This window comes from Penicillium canariense (assembly GCF_028826845.1).
Source record: "Penicillium canariense strain IBT 26290 chromosome Unknown utg000008l_segment0_segment0, whole genome shotgun sequence".
Lineage (NCBI taxonomy): Eukaryota > Fungi > Ascomycota > Eurotiomycetes > Eurotiales > Aspergillaceae > Penicillium > Penicillium canariense.
The window spans coordinates 1,918,272-1,939,304 of record NW_026622735.1 but is presented as its reverse complement, the minus strand read 5'-3'; the positions used below and the strand labels follow the sequence as shown (position 1 = coordinate 1,939,304).

The 21,033-nt window shown below is 53.4% G+C and overlaps 6 protein-coding genes across 6 annotated transcripts; 2 read left to right on the top strand and 4 right to left on the bottom strand.

Annotated features, from left to right (window-relative positions):
• Nucleotides 1-206: 206 nt before the first annotated feature.
• On the bottom strand, nt 207-6,550 carry N7482_010643 (fatty acid synthase beta subunit; the record flags this gene model as incomplete). The annotated part of the gene is made up of 4 exons (XM_056692767.1): nt 207-614; nt 672-787; nt 843-1,328; nt 1,384-6,550. The coding sequence occupies 4 exons, from the start codon at nt 6,548-6,550 to the stop codon at nt 207-209; spliced, it is 6,177 nt and encodes a 2,058-aa protein (XP_056538724.1).
• A 109-nt stretch (nt 6,551-6,659) lies between these two features.
• On the top strand, nt 6,660-12,721 carry N7482_010642 (uncharacterized protein; the record flags this gene model as incomplete). The annotated part of the gene is made up of 4 exons (XM_056692766.1): nt 6,660-6,756; nt 7,114-7,644; nt 7,705-12,437; nt 12,509-12,721. 4 exons carry the CDS (start codon nt 6,660-6,662, stop codon nt 12,719-12,721), a joined length of 5,574 nt encoding a protein of 1,857 aa, XP_056538723.1.
• A 496-nt stretch (nt 12,722-13,217) lies between these two features.
• Nucleotides 13,218-14,700, bottom strand: N7482_010641 (uncharacterized protein; the record flags this gene model as incomplete). The annotated part of the gene is made up of 3 exons (XM_056692765.1): nt 13,218-13,796; nt 13,872-14,384; nt 14,452-14,700. The coding sequence occupies 3 exons, from the start codon at nt 14,698-14,700 to the stop codon at nt 13,218-13,220; spliced, it is 1,341 nt and encodes a 446-aa protein (XP_056538722.1).
• Nucleotides 14,701-15,023: 323 nt separating this feature from the next.
• On the top strand, nt 15,024-15,965 carry N7482_010640 (uncharacterized protein; the record flags this gene model as incomplete). The annotated part of the gene is made up of 2 exons (XM_056692764.1): nt 15,024-15,084; nt 15,172-15,965. The coding sequence occupies 2 exons, from the start codon at nt 15,024-15,026 to the stop codon at nt 15,963-15,965; spliced, it is 855 nt and encodes a 284-aa protein (XP_056538721.1).
• A 1,237-nt stretch (nt 15,966-17,202) lies between these two features.
• N7482_010639 (phosphotransferase family protein) lies at nt 17,203-18,448 on the bottom strand (the record flags this gene model as incomplete). The annotated part of the gene is made up of 3 exons (XM_056692763.1): nt 17,203-17,902; nt 17,987-18,282; nt 18,350-18,448. 3 exons carry the CDS (start codon nt 18,446-18,448, stop codon nt 17,203-17,205), a joined length of 1,095 nt encoding a protein of 364 aa, XP_056538720.1.
• Nucleotides 18,449-19,021: 573 nt separating this feature from the next.
• On the bottom strand, nt 19,022-20,680 carry N7482_010638 (uncharacterized protein; the record flags this gene model as incomplete). The annotated part of the gene is made up of 1 exon (XM_056692762.1): nt 19,022-20,680. The coding sequence occupies one exon, from the start codon at nt 20,678-20,680 to the stop codon at nt 19,022-19,024; it is 1,659 nt and encodes a 552-aa protein (XP_056538719.1).
• Between the last annotated feature and the right edge of the window lie 353 nt (nt 20,681-21,033).

Genomic DNA, 21,033 nt, shown 5'->3' with positions numbered 1-21,033 from the left:
CCAAGAAGGGCCAAATTTGGGTTCTATTCAGGAGCAGGCCGAGGAATAACAGCCCCGAAAATTAGCTGGACTGAGTGCCGAAGTGAACTGATTGAGTTAAGTATAGCATGTCAAGGGCAGACGATGAGCAAGTTCCGATTTTAAATAATCACAAGGTTAGGAAAGAAAAACATATATATGTCAAAACCGCCAGCACTACCAACCGATTAACTGATCCAATCTACCAATAACTGAGTGAGAACCTGACTATCAGTCACCCTCGCGACTTCCTCTACATATTCACGACTGACTGAAAACGGCTTGCCCGTGAGGTTGGGAATGTATCTTCCGACCAGTCGGTCAACCGCAATATCCTCCTGGCGGATTTTGCCCTGTAGGTACTGGCGATACACAGGAATTCCGCCACGCAGGTAACTCGAGTGGAAAGGTACATTAACACCCGGCAGAGGGATAGTAGCCCGGCCACGCTCCAGCTGAATAGGTTCGCGGAGCGCAGTAGCGGCCGCTAGGTGCCGATCGACAGCTGCCTGAATATCCTGGGATGTAGGTAATTGTTGTTGCGAGGATAATGAAAGGTCATCACACGCTTGTTGGAGTAGCCAGAGCGATCGGAGCTACATACTGGTTAGCAAAGTTGACTCAATGAGGATACGATCTAGGGGAGTGCTCACATGACCGGCGCAAACATACTGCTGCCCAGCGACATTGTAGTTGACGACTTCCAGCAATACCCCGGTGGCGCGGGCAATGACACCCACAAGGCACTTCAGCGAAGATTCGTTGAATCCTGCCGAGTTGGATTAGCATGGCGAAACCGGACGCAGGACAACAGGCGACCCTACCTTTGCGCACCCTAGAAGGATTCACTGCCGCCATTGAAAAGTCAGTCCGACCGGCAGCATCTTGACTCATTTGATACTGCATCACTAATCCGCGGTAAAATGTTAAGCTGAGCAGATTCTCCAGAGTCATGAAGCCAGCACAGGCAAGCAGGGCACTGTATTCGCCGAGGGAGTGACCGGCAAACGCTGAACCATCCTGGACAAGACCGCGAGCGTCAAGAGCAGCCATTTCGGCCACATTGAGTAGACTAATTAGGGGCTGTGCAAATTGCGTGGAGAATAAGAGTCCATTGGGCTCCTCGAATGTGATGGACGTGGACTTTTCGGTCAGCCCGCCGATGACTGGCACTGTGATTTCCTGGTTGCTGACGATTTCCGTGCGGGTGAGCGAGAGGTAGCTGGCCCGAATTTGTCGCCCCCGTTTTGTGCCAAAGTGAACTGTGAGCTTTTTCGGGTTGTTGCGCACAATGTCAAGCAGAGAGAACCCTTCAGACCTCCGTCAGTATAACTTCTTGACGAACGGGAGTGATGTTCCTCTTACCGTAGAGTTCGAATAGGTAACGATCCCCCTTGTCCCATACAGCCTTCGCAGCGTCATCAGTCTCGTACAATGCCATACCCATATCCTTCTTTTGACTCCCTTGACCGCAAAAGAGATAGGCCGTTCGGACCTGCTCAATTTCGGCTTCTGCGGTCAGCACCTTGTTATTTGTGTCGTTGTTCCACACTTGAATATCGAGAAGCATATTTCCAGCCATCATTGCCTTATGGTGAATCTCCACACGCAACAAATCGTCTCCCCGAACAACATCTTCAAATGTGGTGGCCCACCGACGGAAGCTGGAGCAAGCGTTGCCCATCAGATGCTCTTCCACTTTGCTGCGAACAACGGCAGAAGTGTACATTCCGTGAACAATCGGCGCCGATAAGCCAGAAAAGCCCGCAAAAGAATTTGAGACATGGATCGGGTTGTGATCCGTTGAAAGCGCTGAATATTCGGGGCCAAGATCCAATACCCGCAGTAGCAAAGGATCGGTGGTACGCCATCCGGGATGGTCGAGCTGCTGTGGTTGGCGCATTGAAGAGCCGTGTCGTTGGAGGAAATCAATAACAGGATCCCCAGAGCAAGATTCATGGGAGAAAATGACATGTCCCACGCTGGGCCCAGAAGCCCCGTTGGCAGAAATGGATACAGTTCCGTCAGTGTGCAAAGAGAACGCATCGCTCGACTGAGTGTACGACTTTTGAGATTTGACCCGAAAATGAAGAGTTTTACCAAAGAGATCTGGACACGCTGGGTCTGCATTGAACCACTTCCGGCTGCGAAGCAAGGCGACGAGTTTTGGGGAATTCAATGACAATGTCCATTCCTCAGCTTCTGAATACTGGAAGTTCAGATGATCTTTTGGGAATTGGCCCTGCATGAGGAACTCGGATGTAATTCTCATGACGGGTCTCCCAGTGCGATTGATGACTGCTGTGACCTCTACCAGCTTCCCTTGCGGCTTGATGGTCACCGCGGTGATTCGAGAGCTTGTCTCCAAGGAATCGCCCACGCGCAGTGGTTCCGCATCGGGCATCATTTCAAAGGTGTTGGACAGGTGCAATAGGCGCGAAAGATCACCACCCAAGTCGGGAATCAAGAGCGGTCTCGACAGTACTTTCCACGCAATAACAATACCAAGATCAAGGGGTGCCTCTGAGAGAGCGCCATACGTACCAGCATGGTTACCTTTAGCCCGTGAAATGAGAGACACATAATCAGTCACAAGCTGAGACGTAAGGATGGTAGGACCAGTGGAAAATTCGGTGGTGATGACGTCTGCAACAAAGGGCTCTTTATCGAGAGACCAACAGGACGCGTAGAAGTGCCTCATGTTTGTCCCCTGAGTCGGCGTCAGATCATGCAATGACCGCTGACCAGCGGAGCACTGCATTCGAAGGTTAAGGGTGACCCTTGTTGAAATATGCTTGGGCCCTTTCAGGTCAAAGCGGATTGATTTTCCATCAACAGACGTGAGTGTGAAGGTGGGCTGATCATTTGGTTGCCCCAGGTCATTGTCAAAAAAAGTCGCGAAAAGGGACTCTTTCTTGGATGGTTGATACTCAACAGTCAGCCTGTCTCCAGCGTGAGGTGAGAAAGCGCCGTGAATTCTATTGGGTTTCCGATGACGACCGACGAAAACAGTTTCATCACCCAAGCAGGCATGAAGCCAGTGCTGGGCCCCTATACCGAGCTTCTGTAGGAGCAACTGAGTGCCACCAGCAGGAAGTGATTGCTTGAACCGACAGTCAACCTGAGTTCCCAATTGCGTTTCGGAGGTTATCAAGTCCACGAAATTAAGATCCACGGAGAGACGATTGGGCCGAACATGGATTCGAATCTTCTCCTCATCAAGATTCAGAGAACTGCGGCTCGGGTTCAGGAGCTTGACCATCCTCACCAAATCATCCTGGATGTTGTTTAGGATATCCGCAGCAGGCTCGTCGACAGATGTGGAAAATTCAGCGGCAACTGGGCCATGTATGATGCACACACGCTGTGGATCTTGATCGATAACAGCTTCTAACTTTTCCATTTGCCACAAAGAGTCTTTCTTGAACCACGTTTCAAAGTCTGCGTCAAGAACAGGAATGAAGTTGACCGGTTTCTGACCCCGACGTTTGCATAGACTTAGGAAGAAAGCGGCATCCTCCGGATATAGGATATCCGCAATGGCTGCGGGACAAACAGTGAAAAGCTTCTCGAGGAGGTCAAAAGGGCTCGCATCGGGATCTAGGTCAAGTTCATCTTCCACGCGGAACCGCTCCTGGACTCGAGTGACGAAGTCTAGAAAAAGGACCCGATAGGAGTCATGGATCCATTCTTGCTGCTGATGCATATACATCAGAGTGGTAATGCGCTGGAGGCAGTCCGCGTAAGTCATGTCTTCCAGTTGGACAGACTTTCCTGAAGATGTCATCGCAAACCATGGCTTGGCGAAATCTTGGTTAAGCCGAGAGATAATCTCAGCGCGGCGTTTGAGAAGTGATTGTGCACGTTTCTCAGCGTCCTTGACGCTGAAGATTGTCCTGTCTAGGTCGTGCCATAGCATCACCGCACGATTCGCAATCTTGTGAATCGGCTCGCCCATTTCAGATCGCACGGTAATCACACCTCCAATTGGCCCGTCATACGTTTTGTGCCATTCCGCATCAGTGACGCCCGGTGTGTCGACGATTAGCCGCTTGACAGCAGTAGAGGTGTGTGCCTCCTTGGCAACCATCATTCGACTACCAAGCAGAACTCCATCCACCGGCATTCGAGGATAACCACGAGACTCGGCCCATTCACCGGTGAAGAGCGGCATCATGCCTTGGGCGTCTCCAAGGCCACTACCAACGATAAGAGTTACGTTGGAACGTTGACGAATAGCGCCGTAAGTCTTGATGAGGGGCTCGTAGAAGTCGTCGTAGGAATGGTGGCCACCGGCTCTCCCACCCGTCCATTGAAGCAAGATTGGGACACAGGGGTTATTTCTCGCAACGTCAAGAACCTGCAGGATTGATGACACAGAGGAAGGTTTGAATGCGATATGCTTTAGCCCAAGTGTATCAATGTATTCTTTCACCACTTCTGGACTGGGAACACCAGCCCCGATGCAGAGGCCCTCAATAGGATACCCTTCAGAGCAAAGCCGGCGAATGAGCGGAATTTGCCAGGAGATAGCTCGGGGATTTGCATAAATCACATTGAGGGTGATGCCCCGAGCCGTTGGTAGCGTCGCGGAGAGTTCTTGAATAGCTTGTTGAAGGTCCTGTGGTCGCGAGTACCCACCACACGCTAGCTCAATATGATACCCCGCGGCCATGACACAAGCGACAAAGTCAGGCGCCACCGTTGTCGGTGTCATTCCTGCGACCATGATAGGAGGTGTTCCTAGGGTCTGCGTCATGCGAGTAACCAATCGTGTGCCATATCCCTTTTCAGTAAGAAGCGTTGGGCCATAGCGTTTGCTCCAGCTGGGATTCATGATAGGTGGGTGTGAGGAGAAAATTTCGTGCTTGCCTCCGACTGTGGGTGATGAGACCATACATTCGGAAGCAAGTATAATTCGGCGACCCGCTCCAATGACATGATCCTGCACAAGCGTACTGGTTCGGCCTGGACCAAAGTCGAGGATATGTGTGGTTGATGTTTGCATGCATACTTTGGGCCAATCGACAGGTTCGCAAAGTATCGCTCGAATCAAAATCGGCAGTGGGTCTTCACATAAGGCGACGTGGAAATCCTCTCCAGTAAAGGTGTGATAGACTGGGATTTTCAAATCGAGACCATCAAACAAACCAGCGGACCCGATACGATTCATGACACGACGGTAGACAACGTCCAGATGTGGTGAATGGAAGGCTGCAGAGATGGGTAAGAACTGACAGTTGATAAGTGGGCGTCGATCGAAGAACCGGAGTTTGTCCTGATTGGAGTTGGGAGGAGCACTGTGCCGCTCTAAGATAGCCCGAAGGCCATAGAGGGTTTTTTCAGGCCCAGAAATGACCATTGAATCCGAGGCATTCACAAGCGCCAGGTATGCCTTCTCACTATCACCAAGGTGCATGTTACAGTCCCCTAGAACTCGCTCCAGGGCAGTTCTCTTCATCCCACGCACACTGAGCATTGAAGTTGCAAAGACCTGGCGGTGACCATTGCTATTTTGGGAAGGTGTCGAGCCGCCACAGCTTGGTGTACCATAGTGGCTTTCCCATCCAAGCCAGAAGAGCAATTCCATAGAATCCTCGACCGCATTCAGCAAATCTGCCCAAGTGTCAGATCCTGCCACGGCAGCAGCGACAATGATCCCCTGGGAGTGACCCGTGACTCCTTTCAAAACATCTCGCACTTCGCCCGGCTGTAGACCCAAAACACGGCAGCACACACAGTAGTGAGCAAGGCTGATGAGCCCGTTGATGGGAAAGCTGACGGGAGCGGTCGCGAGAAATGCTGAGCAGGGGGCAAGCTCGGGCTGCTCGAGCCACCTCAAAAGGTCAAACCCATTGAGGCCAAAGTGGTTGGGGACCTCCAAGTTCAGAGTGATTTTCGTGAGTGTGTTCGCGGCTGATGTTACTAGTTCATCAATGAATGGCTTGTATATTTTGTACAGATTGCGTAGGTCATCTAGCCCGGTAGGATTATGTGTTCCCTGGCCACCAAAGACAGCCAACAGGGAAGCTTGGCCATATTTTGCTGCGCTGAAAAGGCCCGAGCTGGGTCCCGGGTGAGCATGGTGACTGAAGCGTAAGTATGCTTCTAGTAGGTGATCGCGAGCTGCAGCGTCGAGTTGAGTTGCTAGGCTGTGGATGTCTGTGTTCGACAGGAGTGTGCGCTGAAAAGAGCCAACAGTAGCTTCAACCAAGCTATCTTCCACCTCAGACTGGCTCAAATGGTTGAGAAACAATGCAGACTTTTCAAGAGAAATGCATCGCTCTTCCTTAGGTTGAATATAATCAGGGTCTGCTGAAGTCACGCTGTCCCGAAATTGTGCCAGATGCGGGCGCAGAGTGTTATAGAGTTCATCTGGAATGTCGATTCCCCAGCATGGGGGACCCGAGGCTGCTCGCTCCATTGGTGAGAGGAAAAGAAATGAAGATGGAATGAGAGAATGGCCTCCACCAGCAGTGCGCAGCAGGATAGCTTTGAGTTGAGCGAAGCCCTTTCTGCGGCCAGAGGTCATAAGCTGCGGCTATCGTTCCCTTGTCCTCATCGGTAGCAAATAAGCCACTAGCAGCTCATGCGCCATCGGGGAGCCAGCAATTCACAAGGGCTCATTGATCCGGATCCCAATGCGTGGAGATGAAACATCCCGTTATCCTGGCTTTCGCTCTCCGAAGCACTCGGTCTCCCCGACTCCGGGAAACGTCAGCTCCCGGGTCATGCATGGTTATTAGTCCGGATGGTCATGAATAGTGCTTGCAAAATGCGGCTTCATTGCTCTCTCCTCTCAAATTAAAGCAAGGGGTGTGATGAAGTGAAGGCAACCGAAGTGAAGTCAAGTGAAGTTCTGTTGAGTACTTGCCTCCTGAAGAAAGATGGTGTCACGTGTGATCTGCCCACCGGCGCGGTCGCTCGAAGACAAGCGACACCAACTACAACGACTACAGCCTTCAAAACAGCAACAGCAACAGCAACAACAACGACAGCACATTGCATACCATTTACTTGTCGAGATACTCGCGTCTGTGATATCCCTTTCCTCTTTCGCATTCCGCTACTATTCTTGTCTCTAACGTTGTGCAGTCATCAATTCGCTTTCCCAGTACGATGGTAAATCAATCCGGAATTCTGGGCATCTCTCTACAGTACCCTGGACTGATCAAACTAGGATCGAGACACAAGATGTATTATTTGCGAAAGACCGGCAGATTGCCCGCTTTGTGGAGCTGGGCCCTTCGGCAACGCTCACAAACATGGCCGCCAAAACACAAGCTGCACAATATGAAAATGTGGACTCCCTGTTGGGACTTCAGCGCAGCTTTCTGTCCAGTGTGGATAATGCTCCCCAGGTTCGCTATCACTATGAAAGCAGATCAACACTAGAGGAAGAAGCAGAGGAGGAACATACCATTTCCAGCGATGTAGAAACGCCCGCACAGGTGATTGTGCCTGCTGTAGCCGCACCTCCATCTTCTTGCGAGGGAATGCCGGCCACTAGCATCAATGATGTGCCCATGCCAGCATCACAGCTGATTACTATGTGGGTAGCATTCAAACTAAAGAAACCAATGGATAAGATATCAGCCAGGCATTCTCTCAAGGACCTATCTTCTGGTACGAATCAGACCCTGTTGGATCCATTGCTCGAGTGTCGGTGGACTAATTCTGTAACAGGAAAGTCAACACTACAAAATGAACTCATGGGAGACCTCACAGAACAATTTGGATCAGTCCCGGACGGCGCCGAGGATATGCCCATCTCAACCCTCGCGGATGCTTTGCAGCCCCAAAGCTCGGGCCAAGTGAGCCAGGCTTTCTCCGAAATGATCGCGCGGTGGATATCTTCCATACTGCCGCCGAAATTCGGGCTGAATGGGATGCGCCGGTACCTTGAAGTATCGTGGGGCCTCGGTCCATCCCGCCAGATGTCCGTCATCGTCTTCGCGATGACCCAAAGTATCGCCAACGCTGAAAGTCGTCTGTCCTCGATTGCTGCCGCGCAGTCAATGCTCGATGACTCTTCTATGAAATATGGGGCTTACTCTGGTTTAAATCTCCAAAAAGTATCAGCTCCCACTAAAGGCCCGACAGCAGCAGCTGCCGTGGACAGTGAAACATTGGACAAGCTCAACCAGGACCAAAAGTGTCTCGCCAACCTGCAGCACCAAGCATTAATGCGCTACTTGGGCGTCGACGATACAAACCATGGCAAACTGTTGGAATTGGAATCTCAGTTCAAGGCTCAGATGAGTCGGCTGTCTCTGTGGACATCCGAATACGGCGTAGAGTGCGAGTTGGCAATTAGGCCAACATTCGATGAAAATCATCTGAGGCACTTCAGCTTCTGGTGGAATCAAACTCGGATGGACGTCTGCCGTCTTTACCATGACCCCGATTGTTTGCAGTCGCTGGTTTCGTCTGCTGCTACGGACCTGTCAAATTGGAACTCTCTGCGACGCATTGCCAACAGATCAAACCGACGAACACTTGACTTGGTATCTGGCATGGTGACATACTCTACATCTCACAAGGACAAAGCCCTTTTCGCTGTCACGGGGAGCATTCTCACCAACATGATCATGGAGAGCCTGGCACTCCCGCCACGAGCGTGCTTTGCCTTCGTGCCTTCGGCACCTCGAACTACAGTCAACCCGAATGGATCTGTTGCCTATTCGGAAGTCCCACGACTACAGTCAGATTCAGTAGCACAGTATGCCCACGTACTCCAGGAGGGGCAACATACTACTCTGAAAACCCAAGCGTCCGGAACGTGGGGCATCAATCTTGAATTGACTGCGCAGCACTGGGACGCCATTTCAAGAGCCCAGCAGGATGGGCTGTCATTTCATAACAAAGTAGCCCTTATCACTGGAGCGGGTCTAGGCTCTATCGGGGCCGAGCTGGCTAAGAAGCTCCTCATGGGTGGAGCCACCGTGATCGTGACTACTAGTCGATCAATATCCCGCGCCCAAGGATTCTACCGAGCCATTTACCGGGACTATGGAGCACGCGATTCTGAGTTGTTCGTCCTACCGTTCAACCAAGCCAGTGTCAAAGACTGCAAAGACCTTGTCGACTACATCTACAGTGACTCGGGCTTGGGTCGCAATATAGATGTCCTCATACCATTTGCCGCCATTCCCGAAGATGGGGCAGAGATTGATCAACTGGGCCCCAAGTCTGAGGTGGCCCACCGCTTGATGCTGACAAACGTTCTCCGTTTGATGGGAAACATTGTGCAACAGAAGACCGATCGTGGACTTCATTTCCGTCCTACACAGGTTCTTGTTCCCCTCTCACCCAATCACGGGACGTTTGGTGGCGATGGCCTATACTCGGAATCCAAACTGGGACTTGAAAGCCTCCTGAACCGCTTTGCCTCCGAGTCTTGGAACGAGAAGATCTCCATTTGTGGTGTGATAATCGGTTGGACACGCGGGACGGGACTCATGGAGTCGAATGATATCCTTGCCGAGACTGTTGAAGCGAACGGGGTCCTTACATTCTCTCAGGAAGAGATGGCACTCAATATCCTCTCGCTTCTTACTCCCGATATATCTGCCTTCTGTGAAGATGAGGCCATTGTGGCTGATTTTGGGGGCGGCTTACAACGTCTTCAGGGATTGAAAAAAATCACTACTGAGGCACGGGCGACTATTCGTGAAGAGCAACAATGTAACAAGGCAATCTTCGAAGAGGATACCCGGATGCGCACTTTGATCAACCCACCTCACAGCTCCATCGGCTCTGGAATACACCTGGTGCAGCGACACCGACGAAGCAGATTGCAAATGAACTTCCCATCATTACCAAATTACAACCAGGACCTCAAGGATCTGCGTGATCTTGAAGGCATGGTGGATCTGAGCAGTACCGTTGTCGTCGTGGGATATTCCGAGCTTGGGCCCTGGGGTAATTCCCGAACCCGCTGGCAGATGGAGAGCCAGCGCAAATTGGCCCAGGAGGGATACATCGAAATGGCCTGGATCATGGGTTTGATCAAGCACTTTGATGGCCCACTGAAATCGGGCGAGCACTTTGTCGGCTGGGTCGATACTCAAAGTGGAGAGCCTGTCTCAGACGACCAGGTCGCAGAGAAATACCACACCTACATGCTTGATCACGCAGGCATCCGGCTGATTGAACCGGAAGCGCTTGGTGGCTACGATCCGATGAAAAAGGAGTTCATGCAGGAAATAGCCGTGGAGGAAGACCTCCCACCATTCGAATGCACTCGGGCGACAGCGAATGCTTTCCAGGCGAAGCATGGAGAGCACCTTTCAATCCAGCATTTGGAGGATTCTGACACGGTCCGAGTACAGATCAAGGCTGGCGCCCACCTGTGGGTCCCAAAGATCGTGCCCCTGGCCTCGAGCGTCGTGGCTGGTCTGCTGCCCACTGGATGGAATGCAGCTCGATACGGAATCCCGGACGACATTGTCGGTCAAGTGGATAACGTCACGCTGTACACACTCTGCTGTGTGGCTGAAGCCTTTTTGAGTGCAGGGATTGAGAACCCACTCGAGGTCTTCACGCAGATTCATCTTGCGGAGATCGGAAATTTCATTGGAAGTTCTTTGGGTGGAACTGATAAGAATCGGGAAATGTTCCACGATGTTCGTCTCGACAAGCGTGTTCAAGGAGACGTGCTTCAAGAGACCAATCTCAACACACCCGCTGCTTGGGTGAACATGCTGTTGCTCGGCTCTAGCGGTCCGATCAAAACACCAGTCGGCGCCTGCGCAACGAGTCTAGAATCCATGGATTTGGGCATTGATTCAATTTCCAGTGGTAAAACGCGAATGTGCCTAGTTGGCGGCACGGATAATCTCCAGGAAGATGAATCCTATGCTTTCTCAACTATGAAAGCTACCGTCGACGCCACCAAGCAGTTTGCAGAGGGTCGCCAACCAGCTGAATTCTCCCGTCCCACTGCAGAGACCCGGGCCGGCTTTCTGGAAGCACAGGGGTGTGGTGTTCAACTCATCTGCAATGCGGAGACGGCTATCGAGATGGGGTTGCCCATCTATGCAGTGGTGGCCGGTTCAACAATGGCATCCGACAAGATCAGTCGATCGGTTCCCGCGCCTGGAAAGGGTCTTCTGACATTTGCAAGAGAGACCACACAGGGCAAACAATCCCCTTTGCTCGACCTGAAACATCGACGAGCGGCATTGCACGCTACGCTTTCCCGAGTATCGCAAGCCAAGCTAGATCAGCCTCAACCATCCAGTATTCCTGCCAATGTCTCCCATCAAGTCAACAATGCCCTCACCCGGCAGATGCGGAGGCATTGGGGCAATCAGTTTCGTGTCCAGAACCCAGAGATTTCCCCGCTTAGAGCTTCACTCGCCGTATTTGGCCTCACAGTCGATGATATCGGTATCGTCTCTCTCCACGGGACCTCTACCAAAGCCAATGATATCAACGAGCCCGAGACAATCAACACGCAAATGTCCCACCTCGGTCGCAAGGGCCCACCTCTGATTGCGGTGTGTCAAAAATCAATCACTGGCCATCCGAAAGCAGCCGCTGCAGCCTGGATGTTGAACGGGTGTCTTCAGATGTTGCAATCGGGCCTTGTCCCGGGCAATTTTAATTGTGACAACATTGATCCTGCGCTGCAGAAGTTCGAACACCTCGCTTTTCCAACTGAAACGATGCGCGTGCCCGATGTCAAGGCTTTCCTCCTAAACTCCTTTGGCTTTGGCCAGAAAGGCGCCCAGATGGTGGGTGTCGCTCCAAAGTATCTTTTCGCGACACTTGGCAGTGAATGCTACGCCGAGTATGCGCGCAAATACCATGAACGCGTTAAATTCGCCAATCGTGCCTTCGCCAAAGCGGTCATGTCGAACTCGATCGTCAAGGCCCACTCTCACCCTCCATACCAGAAAGACAATGAGACATCGGTCCTTCTCGACCCACTAGCGCGCGCGCGCATTCATCCTGAGACCCGAGAAATCTATTTCGACCCAGCTAACTTGCATGGTGATCCTATTCACTTGGGGCCCGATTGCCAGCAAGCCGACACGTCGGGGCAACTAGCTCTCGTGCCCCCCGCATCCAAATATGACGATCTCTCCCTGGGTATGGAGGCTTATGACATGGTCGACCGCCTTCTACGCTCTATCGGAGTTAGATCTCCCCCCATTGGATCCATCGGCATCGACATCGAGTCCACCTCGGAGTTCTCTTCAGATGACAGTCCCACGTTTCTTGCCCGAAACTACACCCGCGCCGAGCGCGAACTAGCAAGTCGTTCTCGTGACCCGCACACTATCTACGTGAGCCGTTGGTGCGCTAAAGAGGCTGTTTTCAAAAGCATGGGCGTCATGTCTCATGGTGCGGGTGCTGCCATGGACACCATCGAGATATGTAACAACGACAATGGCTCTCCACGTGTCAAGGTATGTAGCCCCCGTTGTCTGTCTCCCGACTCGTTGTTTGCAAATGACTGACTTATGTGCTCCTGCTTTAGCTGCACGGACGTGCTCTCCGGGCTGCTCATGAGGCAGGCATCACCAATGTTCTGCTCAGTATTTCCCACGGCCATGACACAGTAATTGCCGTGGCAGTCTCTCAACGTGCTGCATCCACAGTACCGGTGAGCAGCATCGCGTTGCTAGATTCCGAGCCGCCTCTGAAAGGCGTGAATGAGTATGTTGAGGAGATTGTGGTTTTGCAAGATTAGATGGAGGTCGCCTCACATGGTTTGATTGGAAGATTGGGGTGGGGGGTGGTTCCAGGTGGTAGCTTGCTTGTAGATAGATTGCATGTGTTTTTGACTCTCATGCCCTTGCACAATGTTGACTTCTATTTTGAATGATTACTGTTCCATATACTTGACAAGACTGAAGATTCGGTTCGTACGTAAGTTCCAATCGTTCAGTGCCACGCTATGACCTATCTGTAGTGAACAATGAAAGCCATACTGCCTTGTCCGCTTCCTCTACCCTCCCAGCGAGAGGCGTTGTGTCGGAACTGTTATCCGAGTGAGCCGAGAACAAGTAAGGTAGGTGATATCTGAAATGGGAACAAAGGCTACCTCATGGGTAGCTATCACATTATACGCAAGCCCCAAGGTTACCTAGGAGTCGCACAGACCCATGGTGCTACGTTATCTTTCACGGGTTGCAGGCAATGCATGATAGATACTGATTTTCGACTAACGGCTCGGTATATGTTACTCAATATCCAAATCCATGGTGCGTGACCCCATTGCCATTCACGTATGTCTGATACGCAACCTCAATTACCGAAAGCGCCGAACCAGGCGACCGTCGCACGTTCTGCACCACTAAGCCCCCCGCCCCATCGCCCGCGGCGTCCAAGATTTGCTGGAACTCCGCTAGATCGCGCTCCTTCGTATTAAATACTTGCTGCATGGTCAAGTCGCGATACCTCTGGAGCGCATCGTCCATCACGCCGGCTTGACCCGGCTCCGGTAGCACCGTGTCAATGATGAGCAGCCGCGCCGCTGGGTTCGCACGCAGGGGCTGCACCAGAGACGCGAGCACGCGAGTGGCGTTGGCGTCCGAGTGGTTGTGCAATACCATGCGGAGCAGATACACATTAGCATTTTGGATCGGCTGGGAGCTGTAGTGGTCGTGGCTTGCGACCTCGATGGCGGAGCGGATGGGCTCCGGTTGGGATTTAATGAACGAACGGCTCTGGTTGGTCTGTTCGGCTGTGTCTTGCACCACAAATCGCAGTCGGGGGAAGGCTTCGGCCAGCGCAACGCAGACAGTTCCGGGAGCGCCATCGATCTGGTTTGGGATGCTTCGTTAGCATAATTGCCCCGTGGTGATGCCTTTCTTCCAGGACGATGTGTGCGAACTTACATGTACCACCAGCCCTGGACCCAGCTGGGCCCAATCGTAGTCCGTGAGCAGGTGCCGCACGGCGGTGCCCTCGCTCGCGGCCACGCCCTTCATATAACCCCCAAACAGCTTATTGAACTCCCGCGACCGGGTAATGAACGCAAAGGCGGACAAGGGCGTGTTCATGGCCAGGTTCACTGCCGTCTCGTTCGGCTGGTCTGACACACCCCATTTCTCGGTGGCCTCGGCCATTTGAGCCGAGACGGGCATATAGAAATCAGTCATGAAGCGGACCCAGCCCAGGTAGGCAGGCAACGTGACGAATTGCCGAGAGATGGCATTGTGAGCGACCTCGCCCGGTTGAGTCTCACACAGACACCCGCTGGTGATGGCCATGCGGGCAACACTTTGCAGCTGCCGCTCTGGCACGGCGCAGATGCTGGCTAGCTGGGCGTAGGGGACGGCGCCCGTCAAGGGCACCGCGGCGAAGACCTGGAAGTGGGCCAGCCATTTGATACAGGCGATATATTGATACTATTCACCACGGAGCCGCATTAGCCACAACTTGAATGCATGGGTCTTTGTACATGGAGGAGGATACCTGAACTGCCAGCATTGGCAGGTATTCACTAGGCTCCGCGGCTAGTTGAATGGCCTCTTTGGCCGCTGAGAGGAGCTGCTGGCGCGCCTGGCGTACATACTCCGGCGCGGTATGAGGCAGCACGACCGATGGAGCGTCAGGACCCAAGGATGGCTGGGGGTTCTCCTCGAGGGTGCAGTAGCCACTAATGACTTTGGAAGCGGCGCTGATGGTCTCAGCCAGACTCTCGAGGTGGCTGGGATTGGTCATGGTGATTGACTGACGGGACTCAACAGACTTCAGGAGGGGTGTATGATCCCGTCATTGAGGGGCTCTATATCATGGTTATCATGGCATGGCGTGGAGAAGGCCACGACACGAGAAGAACGCGGTGGGTCGATGCTGTTCGCTGACCGAAGACGATAGATGTGCGAATGCGAGGTGCGCCGATGCCCTGACAGTGCTCATTGGTTGCACATGGGCTCGGATGAGCTGGGCGTCGATCTCAGTTCTCGATGCTCAGCGCTATGCAGTTCATATTTAACAAAGTGGCCAGCAGTGCCCGAAGGAATGTTCCAGTGGACGCATTGACGATGAGGTTTCTATGCCTGCATGGAGCTAGCACCAGCGGGGCCATCTTCCGCGCGCAGACCGGTGAGTTACACCAACCCAAACCAGCCCTCTTGGTCCACGCCTTTTCGCAGTCTCAACACGACTGACCACGCGCGAGGTGGTTTTTAGCGGCCTTTCGCGACAAATTGGGGCCAGGCCACTTGTTTGACTTTGTCGATGCGCCCCATGCCTGCCCCGCCGGGCCCGGAATCGCGGCCTTTTTCCCAGAGCCCTACTACTCCTTCTGGCGCTCCACTGATGCCGCCGAGGTGGCACAGACGCACCACTGGCTGCTCGAGCGCCTGCGTCAGCCGGAGCCATACGATGCCCTGCTATGCTTCTCGCAGGGATGTGCGGTCGCCGCCTCGCTGATCGTCGCGCATCAGAACGAGACGCCCGAGCTGGCCCTGCCCTTCCGCGCGGTCATTTTCATCTGCGGCGGTCCGCCTCTTCCCATCCTCGCCGATTGGGGGCTGCCCATTCCGCGAGCAGCCTGGGAAGTTCACGAGCGCACCGCACGCGAGCTGTGGGAGCAGGCGACCGCCAAGCAGGCCCAACTGCTCGCTCGCCGGGCGAAGGCACAATCATCATTCTCGTCCTCGGCCGGGGAAGCTGGGCGGCTGGAGAGCGACCGGGATGACCCGTGGACCCTGCCGGCCATCAACCCCTGCGATGCGTTCGGGCTGGACCTGACCCGCTTCCCGGAAAGCTGCCGGCTGCATCTGCCCACGGTCCACATTTACGGCCGCCAGGACCCTCGCTGTCCGAGTGCCTGGCAGTTGGCCCTGTTGTCCGACCCCACAGACCGGTTGGTTTACGATCACGGTGGCGCCCACGAGATCCCCCGAACCACCCGTGTGTCCGAGGCCATTGCAGGCGCCGTGGCGTGGCTGGACGATCGTCTCGCTCGTCGCAGCGGATGATCGATGTGCCAGTGTTTCCAAGTATAGAATGCTGAGCAGTGCCGAGAAGGCTGGGCGCGCCAGAGGATCGGCACTGCAAGGACAGAGTACGAGGTAGTCGTACCAGGGCCCAGCTTACTGCAGGCCATGATGAAATTGAAGATTGTTGTCCTCCTTCGCGGCTGCACGCATTCTACCGTCCATTACATTTCATGTTGCCCGTTCTTTTTCCTCGTGTTGGGTGTCCCCCTTAGTATGGTTTCAAGGTCCACATTTTTCTGCGTGAATTGCAATAGTTTTAACTCCCCTCCTCGGCGCCATGATCGCCTGTTTCCTTCAACCCACTTAGAGACAAATTGGATTTTAGACAAATTGGATTTTAGACAAATTGGATTTTAGTACGATCACTTCTCAACACTCTTTTCTCATTCATCTATGCAATGTGTGCATTGTGCATTTGGCAATGCCCAGGTGACGGCTTTGCTCGTAATAGGCCCGTGCGGAACAAAATAGGGGGTTTCGGCCCCTATCCGAACGAGATCTATGGAAATACATCGGCTAAAGAATACGCCCCTTCAGCTGCCAGTTGGTCGAGATGAGGTGTTTGGATCCCCTCCTTTCTATACCAGTCCAGTTACTTGTCGAGATCGTCGGCGATCATCAACAGGATGTTGTGCGTCGCCATGTTGATCGGATCCGAATGGTAAATTCTACGATATCAATCCAGTAGACTCGACTATACACGAGTTTGTCAGGCCTCGGAACCCCGCCGTTCTTTGTAGCTCAGCTGCTGATGCGGCGGGTGTCGGCTCTGACCAGCGCAGGTGTTGCTTCGGCTGTCGTCAACGCCGAGTTGACTCTGGTTCCTCCACCTCTCCACATGTTACAGCCCGTGAAGTATACATTGACAAATGATCCATGGGCTGGAATGCCTCTGCGAGCACTTGTTGGTTCGAGACATACTGGGCGACGAGTATCATCGAACTTTATTTGCTATACTGGACCCTACTCTACCCTTGCAGAGGGCTATCCTTCTGGCTGGCTATGCGCAGAACGATGGAAGTTCAGTCTCGGGGTAGATTGCCCATCCCTGGATTGATGTGTAATGATTTGAATATTTACAGGGTGACCAGGTGGGCTATCTGTCAGGGTCACGGATCATGAAATCATCAGCCCACAAAGGCCACAAACGAGACCGAAATATCAAGATGGGGTCCGAGTTTCCCGGGACGGGATCATTCCATCTCTTCTCTCTAGTTTATAGTTTGCCCTTTTGCTGTAAAAGCTGCTTCACCTGCTTCACTCGCCGCCAAGCTTCCAAGGCAAACGGCTTGGCCTGTTTGGCATAGTCGCCAGCGCGGGCGCTGCTAGCCTGTCGTGCTGCGAATCGTGCCGCAATGCCCTGCATAATGACAGAGCCTCGGAAGGCGAAGAACGCATCGCCCCAGAGAATATCCGCCGCCGGGTTGTACCCCGAAACCGCACTGTACCAGCTAATACAGTCCTCGCGCGAGGGCAAGCCTGGTATGCGCCCCGGCTGGAACTGGCCCTTCTTGTATTCGGCCGAATCCAAGATATATGGGCTGGTCAAGTTACAGAAGTCCGACAGTGGGTGTCCGATGGTTGCCATCTCCCAGTCCAGAATTCCAATCACTCTCGGCTCGGTCTTATGGAAGATCATGTTGTCAATCTTGAAGTCGCCGTGCACTAGCGTGCCGCGGTCGCGGGGCTGGGTCGACTTTTGCGCGAAGAACTGCGTCATGTCCTGGAAGTGTGGCAGTTCTCCCACGGGCTCCTTGGTATCTTTGTCGAGAACCTGGGATTGGGCCTTCGAAATTGTTGTGAATGTCGCGATTTGTCGGTCGAAGAATCCGGACGGCTTGCCGAAGCCCTCAAGGCCAACCGACTTGGGGACGACCGAGTGGAATTTGGCTAGAGTCTCCACCGCAGACTTCCAGCTATTACTCCGAGTCAGTCATTCGGCCCTCTGTGATTTCATCACAGAAAGAGAGTGTGTGTGTGTATAGTAGGATCAGACGTACAGTGCACTTCTCTCCTCCGCGCTCACGCCGGGTAACCCTGGGTCGGTAAAGTGTCGACCGTCCAGGAACTCCATAATGTAGAAGGGGGTGCCGATCACGCTGCTGTCTTCGCAGAGGCATAGCGCCTCCGGTACGGGCACATCTGTCGGTCCAAGGGCCTTAATGATCTGGTACTCTCGGTCCACTCTGTGCGCTGTCTTCGAAAGCAGCTTGCCTGGGGGCTTCTTGCGCAGCACAAGCTTCCGTCCATCGGCGGTGGTAAGTTGGTAGGTAGGGTTGGATTGGCCAAAGCCAAACTGCACAAAACTCGGCATTAGTATCTATCTGCGATATGATGCCTTCCCAGGTTGAACCCGCACTCACCTGTTTCAGGTCCAGCGGGGTCTTGACTACAGGCACGGTCTGGTTCAGATACCGCTCCAGCGATGGCAGGTCTATCGGCTGGCGCACTTCGCCCGCCATGATTGCAAGGGTAACAAGAGAAAAAGTTAAATAGGAATTGCAAGTCACACGGTGCTCCTTCAACGAGATATATAACACGAAAGGGCAGGGAAAGGGTATTGTCGAGCTCGGGGACCAACAGCCGGGGAACCTCGGTCGAATGAACCTCGGAGGCCGCCTCCAAGCGGGGAGGGTTTGTGTAGTTTGCACTGCCCCGGATTGGGTGGGGCTGCCGCAGATCGCACGGGAAGTCTACCGAGTTACTCCCCGGTGAATGAATCTCCCCCATGAGACAGTTCATACCTTCAGTGGGAGATCATCTCTCTTAACCGGTCTTCGTGATCGGATGAGCAAACACGCATGGCACCCACGCTGAGGATGTGGTCTTCCGACCGACTGATCCAGCTGCCAAGCAACGAGTACACATCCAGTGCGGTGAGTTGGTTTGCATGTATATGTTTATCCTGGAACTGGTTCACTACCCATTCCGGGATTCTATGTAGCCGTGACTACCAACAGTCATCTTGCGGCGTGGGTATAAAAAGGATATTGAGGATGTTCCAGTATGACTACGCGGTGTCTTCAGCGCGTCCATCACCATCCACAAGCTGCCTCCCAATCCCCTCGGTTAAGGTTCTTCTCCTTCTTTTCAATCCAGGTCAGCGGGGTCCAGCCATCGGAATCGGCACAGTTCACATCCACTCGTTTCGTGTCCAGCAACACCCTTACAGCATCCACCTCATGCATTTGCACCGCGTGAGATAAGGGAGTGCGCCCAGATTTGTCTTGAGAATCAGGGTCCACTTCCCGAAGGGAGAGCAGCTGTTTCATCACCGATAATCCGTCTCGGGTGGTAGGATCTTGTGTGATGCCTACAGCAGGCGGCTGATTATTTGCACTCGACGCGTTTGGCTCGGCCCCTTGCAGCAGAGGGACGATGACCTTCTCCGCTTGTTTCTCATATTCCTTGGTATAGACAAAATTGGTGGGCTTCCCCAGGAATCTCCCGGACCGTGCCGCACGCGCCAATGGGGTCATACCAGAGCGGTCTTTGGCATCCGGGTCCACGCGTCCGGTCGCCAGCAAGACTTTTACCACATTGGCTGCTCCTAAACCAGCAGCATGCCATAAAGGACTTTGGCCGTCGGAGTTTCGATGTTCGGGATTCGCGCCCGCGGCGATCAACCGCCTGGCAATTTTCTCATTCCCGATGGATGCTGCGGCAAATAAAGGGGTGGAACCCCGATGGTCCTTATTGTCAACATCGACTGCGCCGGTTGCCAAGAGGCATTCTACCGTTGCCAAGCTACCATTTGCGGCGGCACTTGAGAGAGCAGTCTCTCCGTATTTGTTTTTGGTGTCGGGGTGCACGCCGTCGGTCTCGATCAGAATTTTCACAATCTCCTCCTGTCCGAACTCTGCCGCGACAAAGAGTGGGGTTCGTAGGCTGTCGTCCCTCATGTTTGGATCGACGCGATTGGACGTCAGGATCATCTTGAAGGCAGCTGCATTGCCTCGTTGCGCGGCTGCCCCCAGCGGTGACAGGAACTGTCTTTCTGGTGACCATGGAGGCGCTTCACGCAGACACAAGTCAACCAGCCTTTCATGTCCACCCCACGCCGCCGCAGCCAAGCTCTCGCGATCCATGCTCACCCGACCATCCGCCAGCATGGCATTCACGATTTCTTCCTGTCCATGGCGGAAGGCTTCATTCAGAGCAGGGCTGAAGTTGAAGGAGGTGGGGGCCCCGAATCCGGAATCATTGATCTCATCGTGGGGAATGTTAGCTGAATGGTTCAGTAGAATCTTGACAGTCTCGGCGTGACCTCTGGCCGCTGCTTTTCGAAGCGGCCAGTCATCGTAGCCTGATCTCATGTTAAGCGCACTGGGTTGACGCTCAAGTAACAGGCTCACGATGCTTGCATGTCCATTCTCCGCCGCATCGGAAATTGCCATAGAGAGCCATCGTCGAGGACGCGGCTCCGAATTCTTAGTATGCCAGAACGTGTCCTTGTCCATCCGAATATCCCCTCCACGCCGCAGCATCGCCCGTACAAGGTCTTCCAGGCCGCGCTTAGCGGCCCAGTTGAGTGCCTTGTTCTTTTCGTTGCCAGTAGTTCGATCATAAAGATACTCGCGAAGAAGATGATACATCCGGCGGTCGGTTCTCATCAGCGCCAAGATGCTTCGCTGCGTTGGTAGATGCTGCACGATCATGAAAAAGATCTCATTGGGAAGCCTGATGGAAGACATCTGCCAATGGTTAGTTGAATAAAATTGACTCGAAATACGATTTCCTCACGATTATCGCGAGCTTCCCTGTTGTTCCTGGGGAAGCTAGGTACACCGTACCTCCATCCGCATATTGGCTGAAGGAGCGATCACCCCTCGGCCCGCGATTGGGTTCTTCGGCTCGGCAGGCGTCATCACCGCCCTGGGCTTCCCCGCGATCTAGCCCCAAAGGTACAACCCACACCATCTAGCACAGATTGTAGCAATAAAGCTGTCAGAGGTAAAAGGGATAGGAAATTTAAAGTACTGAAGTTCATCGTCTATTTTTGTTTGCTACCTAATGCCGGTCTTCGAGCATTCTTGCTGGGGAGAGG